This window comes from Strongylocentrotus purpuratus, unplaced genomic scaffold, assembly GCF_000002235.5.
Source record: "Strongylocentrotus purpuratus isolate Spur 01 unplaced genomic scaffold, Spur_5.0 spur5_scaffold_15, whole genome shotgun sequence".
In the NCBI taxonomy this organism is placed as follows: domain Eukaryota; kingdom Metazoa; phylum Echinodermata; class Echinoidea; order Camarodonta; family Strongylocentrotidae; genus Strongylocentrotus; species Strongylocentrotus purpuratus.
The window spans coordinates 15,126,027-15,136,205 of NW_022145600.1; the positions used below are offsets into that span (position 1 = coordinate 15,126,027).

Below are 10,179 nucleotides of genomic sequence, written 5' to 3' on the forward strand. Positions count from 1 at the left end.
GCCAGCAAGAAATATAATGAGATCTAAATATTTCATGGATAGGGTAGGATGTGGATGTGGCTGTGTTGAGAGAGAGAGGAGATGATAGAGGGTACAGATATAATTTGAAAAAGATGGATAGAAAGGCAGAGTGAGAGAGAGAGGGGAAAAGTAGAGGAGATAGAGAGAGAGAGAGATAGAGATAGAGAGAGAGACAGACAAACAGAGACAGAGAAAAAATGAGAGAGATATATAGAGACAGAAAAAAAATTGATATAGAGAGAGAAATGGGAGCCAGGGGAGAAAGGGTGTGGCAGAGGAAAAGTGGCTGGTGGGCAGAGTAAGGGCAGAGCAAGGACATATAGCGAACCAGGGTGGAGGAAGGGAAGATAACTAGAAAAAGGGATGAATAAAAGTAAACGACAAGATAGCAAATCATAATTAACACCAGCTTCAAGATGTATTCAAATGTAATGAAACTTTGAACAAATAAGAGATTGACTTTGAATTAAAGTTTTTCTCCCTATTCCCATGAGCATGAATTTTTGTTATGGAAACCTTTTAATGTCTGCCATACACCAGCTTTAAAGGGTCTTAATATGTAAAAGAAAATGAAAATCTATCAATGCTAAACCTCGTGCTGTTCTTCATATAATATTGAACTAGGTCTACAGTATATTGCACCATTCTTTCATAGGTGCAGCTACATGTACATGTAGCTTATATAGTTTAATAGTCCAAATAGTCAAGTTTGGAGGGAGGATTATTAAATCTAATGCTGCATGCAGCAGGAGGGCTAAACAAAGGTTCAACAATTTTGATAATATTTCACAGTGTGGGCTCGTTGGAATGAAATTCTTGACATTTCTGTCAACCTCAGATACTCATAATTTAAAGAGACTTGGTAACATTGTTCAGATGAGAGAAAATGGTGCTAAGGTAGTGACTTCAATGCTAGATGTACAATTAAAGATAATCTGAAAGTTTGAGTGAAGACAGAACATTATCAATGATACAAATTGGGAAAACTGATCTGATAGTTGAGTTCTGTTTGCAGACTGCAAATGCCTTCATAGTGCATGGTTATTGCTCTTATTCTCATCTATGACATTTCTAGTGCCCTTTTAGAACCTAAAATGGCTATGAAGGTAATTTTGGACCTCAAAATGTGTGAAATTTAGCCAATACAATCATACCAATTCAGCTCTACTTTTAAAAAAATATGGTGACCGTTAATTAATTAATTCATTAATAACAACAACGCATGGGCCGCCTGGTTGTGTGTAATATAACCAATAGGACAAAGCCAACAAAAAGCCAACATCGTCATTGGTTGGAATCATTTCTCTTAAAATATGCTTGTTAACTTTTGAGGTACATGTTGTATAGTGCTAGTTATGTCAAGAAGAGGTAATATGTATTTTCCTGTTTTTGCGTGTTATTCAAATACGTTAAGGGGCATGATTTTTGTATTTTATTTTATTTTTGTAACGACAGAATGTCTTATTTTAAGCCATGTTCTATCTATACCTGATAATTATCAACTATGTTACTTAGGGACGTTGCGCTTCAAAGATTTTTTGTTTATGAATTGTTCCTACTATGTATTATATCTCAATGTAACCCACTGTATTTATTATCTGTAAACACTTATTTTACATGGTGAATAAATAAAACAAACAAACAAACAACGTAAAAGACGCTACCGGTATTTCCTTTTTTCAACGGATGGTTCAAATTATCGGATATTTGTAGTGGTACACAAGTATTAGAAATCGTTATATTTATGGATATTTCAGCAGTTTCTCACCCGATTTTGATCAAACAAAGATGATTCTGTCATTTAAATTGTATGTTCTTTCAAATTTGACACTCAGGATTTCATTATCTCACAACAAAATTATTTTGTGTTGCGCCCTCTGCAACAGAACTCAACTATCCCTTTAATTCTCGCAACTATATTATTATAATTCAATTACATTTTAGGTGAATGGAAATTGTCACAAAGCAATGAATTGGTTCTATACTATTCCAGACATTTAAGTGTTAAAAGACTTTTAAAGGCCTGTCTCATGTAATATTAGCATGGAAAAATGGTTGGGAAAATTCAAAAATGGTTGTGAGAATTTAATGTTAGAGGTAGGAACTAGGGTGTCGCACATTGATGCCTTCAAAGACAACCATAAATATCTTTGTGGTTTGAGAATTTTTTCAGGAATTTTTGCATCTTAGAGGTAAGAATAGAGAAGGAATATACATGTAACAAGTAACATTTCATACAAAAATTGTGCAGTTTTTTCATCAACCTTCAACAATATTACCGAGTCACTTTAAGGTAGTACACACAAATACACAGAAGGATAAATTTGTACAGATAGATAATAATGTAATAAATAATAATAAATTTAAGGTTCATTAATTAAACTACATGACAGAATTGTCTTTTTTTAATACCATCATTTTTAATATCATCTTTGAATATATTGGTTAAAAAAGTTAACTGGGTTGAATTTCCCTTTAACACAGCACAAAATTGTAATCATGGCAACAGCAAAGTGTGTCATACTTTGTGGTTAAATTTAAGGCAGGCATCATCGTGTCTAATCTATTCATATCCAGACTACGGAACACTTATACTCTTTTCACACTGGTTTTGCTTAACCCCGTACTTTGCTTAGCTCCGTACTATCCTTAACCCCTGACTAACTTTTTTGGCTTTTCGCACACACGGTTTTTAGTCGCGTACTAGCGCCTATTCCGGAATAAGAAAATTCATGCTGTTCTCACTGCAATTTGTTAGCCCCGGACTAGCTCTATATCGTATATATTCATTAGGGCATTTTCTGCAGCTGCACACTAGCAGGGGGGGGGGGACTTTATAACATTGCACAATAAGCACAATAATAGCGCGCTTCACATGATCTTTTGCACCGGTAGTGCTTTACGGGAAATGCATATTCATGAATACGTCGTCTCTGATTGGACAGTGGGCTCATTACTTCGCATCTGGCCAGCTGCGATACGCTCCATTGTGTAGTAGCGGACTATTTTTTGTATCTGTTCTCATTCACTTGCTTGGCAACGCAATTCCAGAGTTAGCAGGAGTAGCACCACAATTGTGGGGTTAGCCCTGCTATTTTGCAGGGCCAGCTAACCCTGTACTATAGGTGGGGCTAGCTCACTTTGGTAAATACGAGTCTGAACAGAAAGTGGAATAGGCTTAACCCCTGGACTATAGGTGGGGCTAATCATGAAACGCCCCAAAAAAGTAAAATCCTTTGAGTGACCGGTTTTAACATACCGTACTCATTTTCCCCAATAGACTGTAGTGTTAAAAAAAATTGTTAGGAAAAAAGAAAAGAAAAAAGAAATTTTGATTTCCAATCATAAATATCTTGATAATCAGACAGGCATTCGGCTTGTAAAAGTCACAGAATTCTTGCCTGACCTAAGGATTTGTAATTACTAGCAGAATTCCCCATCGGTGTAGGCCTATGATAATGATGGGGTATGCCGGGTGGGGGTTGGATGAAACAAAATCACAATCCTAATGTCTTTTTTAAATTTTACCTGTATTGACTGACCTTTCATCAAATAAATGATCCGGGAATGATCAAATGGATAAATGAGCAATTAAAATTAAGCTTTAACCAATTGCTGGGGGGGGGGGGGGCACTTGGCAGATTTGGTTCCGACGGAGCTGGGCGTTGAAGCCGCCAAACCTGTATCCAATTTTAAGGGTCATTTTGGCGGAAAAGGGTACCTATTATCGAGGGGGGGTTTCATCCACACAAAATATGTGTATCTTAGCGACAAAATTGGCATCAAGTCTAAAGAGTGAAATTACAACATCATATCCCATGGAAAGGGATTTTTCGGCCCATGAACCATACCCCATGTTTAGGGATTTTTGATGAAAAAGTCACCCATTACTTAGAGCGGCACATCCCGTTTACCTTTTAAGGTTCAAAAGAAAATCGTTCAAAAATCACTCCTTATAATCAACATATTTATTTGTACCTAAAGCCGTTAAAATCAAGTGTCCAGATACACAACCTGTAGGCCTATAGGTATAAACAGGCAAATAATCTATTTCGATTAAGTGAGATTTTAAAACCATTTTGAACCATGTCGGTTAATTTGCCTACGACCCTCATGACACACAATTATACACAAATTCAAAAATAATTAGTAACAAGAAATCCCCGGCAAAATCTTTGAACTGGTTGGTTCGTTTGCCAAGCATATAATCATGTAATTTAATTCCTCTCAGATAAGCACGGACAACTATTGCACATAGTCCTATACACTTGTGTGATTGCCATGCCTAATCTCCATGCAGAGATTCGATAAGAGCTGTACGCTCACGTGACGTGCCGACCCGCAGTTAATGTTTATGGAGCACGTTGCATGCATTGCATGTGACGATCGAATCCCTGCGTGTGCGCTGATCCTCATTGCACCCCTGTGCCTACAAGGCATTCCTACTCCCTGTTGGATCAGCGAATGGATACTTACATATTTTAAATTTAGAACCCCAAAATAGACAAAATTTGTTAAAATAAACCTCTCCATGGCAATCTGGAGGTTTTAAAACTGTGAATGGACAAAATTCCAAGGTGATTCGGCGGCCGGTCACGGAGAAAATTGCCGTCAAACAAACGGAAGGACATACAGACAGACACACACAAAATTAGCCAAATTATAGGAAGGATGATTGCAGCATGAGCTAAATCCAGGATTTTGCTTCAGAATCTGAGGCAATGATACCGAGTCACTTTAATACAAGCAGAAAATGAGAGAAACAGTTCAGTGAAAATTTAGGCAAAAAATGATTAAAAAGTAGAAATATCGCAATCTGTATTGCCGCGCAATGCGAATGTATCCCCCAGCAGTGGCAGTGATTTTGTGTCATCCTTATGTTCGAAGGAGGGAAAAAGATCCCCTCTCTCCTTCCTAAAACAAAAGGATGACATAAAGATCGCCACTAGTGGCTCAGCCTTTTGTCAAGATATGAAACCAAAATATGACCTTTGACCCTATAACAGATGGAACACATGTGGCAGCATCACCAAACACTAAAGATGTGTAGATCGTACCAAGACACACCTCCATACAACATTTGAAAGAAATCCGTCAAGAAAGGTGGCAGTTAGAGTGCATAAAAGACATATGACCTTTGACCATATAAAAGACGGAACAACGAGGGCAGCATCGCCAAAAAGTGAAGATGTGTAGATTGTACCAAGATACATTTCCATTCAAAATTTGAAAGAAATCCGTCATGAAATATGACCTGCAGAGCGCACACTAGACACCCACCAAAATATAAACTTTTGACCCTATAATACAAACAACACTGGTGGCAGCATGACCAAAAACTATAGGTGCATAGATTTTACCAACATACACTTCCATACTCAATTTTAAAGAAATCTGTAAAGAAATGATGTACTTAAACCGCACACTAGAGTGTGCACACAAGACATCTATCAAAATGTGACCTTTGACCCTATTAAAGATGGAACACTGGAGGCAGCATCACCAAAATCTATAGGCTTGTAGATTATACCAAGATACACCTTCGTTCAAAATTGGAACAAAATCCCTTGAGAAATGTGGCCTATACCCTATAGTGCACACAAACCATCCACAAAAATTTAACCTTGTACCCTATAGGAGACGGAACACTGGGGGCAGCATCCCCAAAAGTTATAGGCGTGTAGATTATACCAAGATACACCTCTATACAAAATTTGAAAGAAAACTGTTGAGGAATGATGCAGTTAGACCACACACTAGAGAGTGCACACAAGACATCTTTCAAAATATGACCTAAGTTGACCCTATAAAAGACGGAACACTGGAAGCAGCACCACCAAAATCTACATCTTCATTCAAAGATCAGCACAGTGTTGGTAACAGTTTGTGTTTCAATGATGACAACTTCAACTAGATGGAATTCGACTGCGCGCAGTCGAAAATGATGCCTCCGTCATAGAGCAATTTTACCAACCAAAACAGAAGAAATTTTTCAAATTCAAGTTCATTTGTAATCCATTAACAGGTTCTCCAAATATCGTAATTACAAGCTATTTTTGCATACATAATGAGCCATGACCTTTGACCTCATGACCCAAGAATCTACTCGGTTCATTGGCTCTGCAAGATACATACATGATCTAAGTTTGGCAGGAATCCATCAATCTGTTCTAATGATAATGCGATCACAAGCCATTTTTGCATACATAATGAGCCACGTGACCTTTGACCTCATGACCCCAAAATCTAATCAGTTCATCGGCTCTGCAAGTAACATACATGACCAAAGTTTGGCAGGAATCCATCAATCTGTTCTTGAGATAACGTGATCACGAGCTGTTTTTGCATATATAATGAGCCCTGTGACCTTTGACCTTTGACCTCGTGACCCCAAACTCTAATCAGTTCTTTGGCTCTGCAAGATAAATACATGACCAAAGTTTGGCAGGAATCCATCAATCTGTTCTTCAGATAACGCGATCACGAGCCGTTTATGCTTACATAATGAGCCCTGTGACCTTTGACCTTTGACCTCGTGACCCCAAAATCTAATCAGTTCATCGGCTCTGCAAAATAAATACATGACTAAAGTTTGGCAGGGATCCATCGATCGGTTCTTCAGATAACGCGATCACGAGCTGTTTTTGCATACATAATGAGCCCTGTGACCTTTGACCTTTGACCTCGTGACCCCAAAATCTAATCAGTTCATCGGCTCTGCAAGATACATACATGACCAAAGTTTGGCAGGAATCCAGCAATCGGTTCTTCAGATAACGCGATCACGAGAACGGGACGTACGGACGTACGGACGGACGTACGGACGGACGGACAACCCGAAAACATAATGCCTCCGGCTACTTCGTAACGGAGGCATAAAAATTCATAACTTTTCTATTTTTTCATCAGATATTGCTCAAACATTCACCAATTTGTTTCTCTCATTTTCTGCTTTTATTGAAACCTACTTTATATGAGGTTGGACTTCCTGTTAAGTGGATATTTTTTTTCAAGTGAGCTTCATTTTTTTGTCAATTCTAAATTATTTTGATTTTATAAACATATTATCAGTTACACAAAAAAAAAAGTAACCTGTAAAAAACCATTAAAATACCAAAAAGAACCATTACATTATCACACACACCCAAACTACTATACCAAAAAGTGATGTGTCAGATGACTTCTTTTTTTTCTTTTTTTTTTTTTTTTTTGGGGGGGGGGGGGGTGTTTATTCCTTCATACATTGCATATTATTTTTCATGATGCATCATTGTGTGGAACAATCATGGCATTTACAATCAAAGTCATTTATTCAAAGCCATTCAGAAAATGCATGGTGAAATGATGAAAGATATTTAAATCCTTAGGCCTAGTTTTGATGTTATTTTCTTAAGTTAAAGAAGAGAATAAATGCAATTGGGTAGTTTAATACTGTTTTCACATTGGCAACATTTTGCTTAACCCCGTACTTTTGGTGGGGTTAAGGGGGGTCTTAGCCCCACCTATAGTACGGGGTTAAGCCTATTCCACTTTCTGTTCAGAATGGCTTTTACCAAAGTGGGCTAAAGTTGGCTAACCCCACCTATAGTACGGGGTTAACTAACCCTGCAAAATAGCAGGGCTAACCCCGCAATTGTGGTGCTAACTCCTGCTAACCCCGCAATTGCGGTGCCAAGCAAATGAATGAGAACAGAAACGAAAAATAGTCTGGTACTACGCAATGGAGCGTATCAATTTTGCTCAAACCTTTTCTGATTGTTTTTTCTGATTTATCTGCTTCTATTGTAAGTAAGTTATTTTTGGAGAGGACTTGCCCTTTAAGACTAACCTACTTAAAACCCTCCACTTTTAACCTTTACCTCTCAACATAGGACAATATAATGCAGAGGTAGAAATCCTACTATCTCATTATTGGGGGAAAAAAGCTTTTAGTGTTTTCTAACCTTATCTTCTGATTTAGAAAGCTAAAATCAGACACAACATGACGCTGAAAGAGCTAAGTTTTGTTGCAGTACAGAATAAGGAATTGTGAAAAAGAATAATTCTAAGTAAATATATATAAAATCTTCAAACTAGCAAATTCAGTCAAATTACAAATAAGATCCCCCTTTTCACACGAAAATTGATATACGCATAATGCTATTTTTCATCTATCTCTTCAAAATATTTATTTATTTACATATATTACATTTGTTTGTTTTTTCAAATAATGCAGTGCTACGAAAAAAAGCTTATTAACATTTTGCTGATTTTGTAAAAGAAATTCTTTTCAATGTTGCCCTTTGGAAAATCATTCCTGGACTGATTAACCAATAACCATGAAAGCAAACTTACCCCATGGTAGCTCTTTAGGTGGTAGAGCATGAATGAATGCCACAGCCACTCTATTAATATCTCTCAGGGTATGAGGCATCTGAAGGAGTCCTGATTGGTAGTCGGGTTCCGGTGGGAATGCATCCCATTCGATACGCCCATTGCTCTCCCTAAATCCTTGAGCTAATCCTACTGTTCCAAGAAGCACTGTACAAACTATCACCAATTCATGTAACCTCAATCGATTGATACAAGTCCCTGGTACAGCCATTTTGAGGGATTCCAAATCAACCAAAGAATTTTTCTTGATGGTTTATTGAAAACCTCTGATGATAATGGATGATGTATTGCCTCTTTTTGCCTCTGCTTTCTAATTTGAAAAATGAAGTACAAAAATATTACATCATAAAAACTCCACTTATCATTCATTTTAAATTCAGTACAAGTTAGATAGTTAATTCGGATAATTAGATCATATGATCTGAACACATTCAATGCAGTACAACAATTTACAATATGAGTATTTATTGACCGGAACACACATACAAAATTCCTATGCATATCTATATTCTGAGCTTTGATGCCGAAAAAATGTGATCATGAACTGCAGGTAGTGACAAATACTAACAATGAAAGTTAAAAGTTACAATGTATAATAATATAAACCCATGTATTTAGTCACATCATCTAATATCAGCTGTCGATCAACAAAACAACGTCATAAAGGCCTATTGATCTTTAACATATTCAGTAAACTTTATGTCATTCAACCTCTCCGGTTTTGACAAGAAAAAGCACTACTGCATGGAAGTAATTCAAAGTTTTCAAAACAACTCAAATCACAGCCCGACCCCAAAGCACAAATCTACAGTAACAGTAGCATGCACACGTCCACACCTCTCAAAAGAAACTCGGGGAACGTGTACGATCACCAAGTCAAGGTGGAGTCTACTCCAACGAATTGACCAACTTCACAGGCTTGCATCAGGATTACTCCAAGTTACAAGTGAAAAGTCTTTTGTATAGTATAAACAACAATACATGTACTTACTCGAGTTTAGATCTTCCTTGCTATCACTTAAACGTTTCACAAATTTACTTACAACCCTCCAAGTTACAGGTACAGCGTCAAGTGTTATGGACCCTTCCCTCTGACAGGCCGCGGTTTTTGTCGTTAGACTTTCCAGTACATATGCGGAGCGGAGATTTTCGGGCACTGCATGGGAGCGCTGTTCCGTACGCGTAAGCATCGGTATGTTACAGCCGCGCTATCTTCTGTCAAAGAGTTTCGCGCGCTATAAGTATATAAACTCTTACTTCCTTGGCTTATTATTAATCTTTATCTTTTCATGATCTGAGGTATTATTTGCTCCGCTTGACCAGATTGTCCTCAACAGACCGTACATTCACGAATATATATCCTGTCTTTACATTATACTCAAGGTTTTTCTAGTATGTAAAAAAACAAAACAATGTTCTTCCTTTTTCTCTCGGGCTGTTCTCACGTTTTCCAACTCGAAATATGCGTCCATAGAATACCACCATCCTTATTCCTCTTTTGTAAAAATCCCCCCCCCCCCCCCCCACTCAGAGGTCGCGGAATGACCGCATGCGTGTTGCTAAAAATGTCCGGTAAAGGGGTACTTTTCGTGCGACAAAGTCCGGCCCGAGAATTGTAAAAAAAAAGGGGTGTATTTGACTTTTCAACCGGAGATTTCTTTAAAAAGGAGTGTTTTTTCTTTTTTTTTTCTTCTCATCTCTTTGGACTCCTGAGAAATTATTCCGAATTTAGGGGGGTACATAGAGCATTTTCCCTAAATAACTCTGAGTGGGGGGCCGCTAGGG

General features: G+C 37.7%; 1 protein-coding gene across 4 annotated transcripts in view; it reads right to left on the minus strand.

Moving 5' to 3' along the window:
• LOC577068 (prominin-1-A) overlaps positions 1 to 9,622 on the minus strand; it is a 78,318-nt gene extending 68,696 nt beyond the window's left edge. The window contains exons 1-2 of one of the 4 annotated variants that reach the window (XM_011664341.2): positions 9,438 to 9,622; positions 8,356 to 8,704 (exon numbers count right to left, since the gene is read on the minus strand). In XM_011664341.2, coding sequence (XP_011662643.1) covers positions 8,356 to 8,605 — 250 coding nt within the window. In that variant the 5' untranslated portion in view covers positions 8,606 to 8,704; positions 9,438 to 9,622. Of the gene's footprint in view, positions 1 to 8,355; positions 8,705 to 9,385 lie in introns of all 4 variants that reach the window. The other 3 variants (XM_011664340.2, XM_011664343.2, XM_030985657.1) reach the window with 3 other exon arrangements.
• Between the last annotated feature and the right edge of the window lie 557 nt (positions 9,623 to 10,179).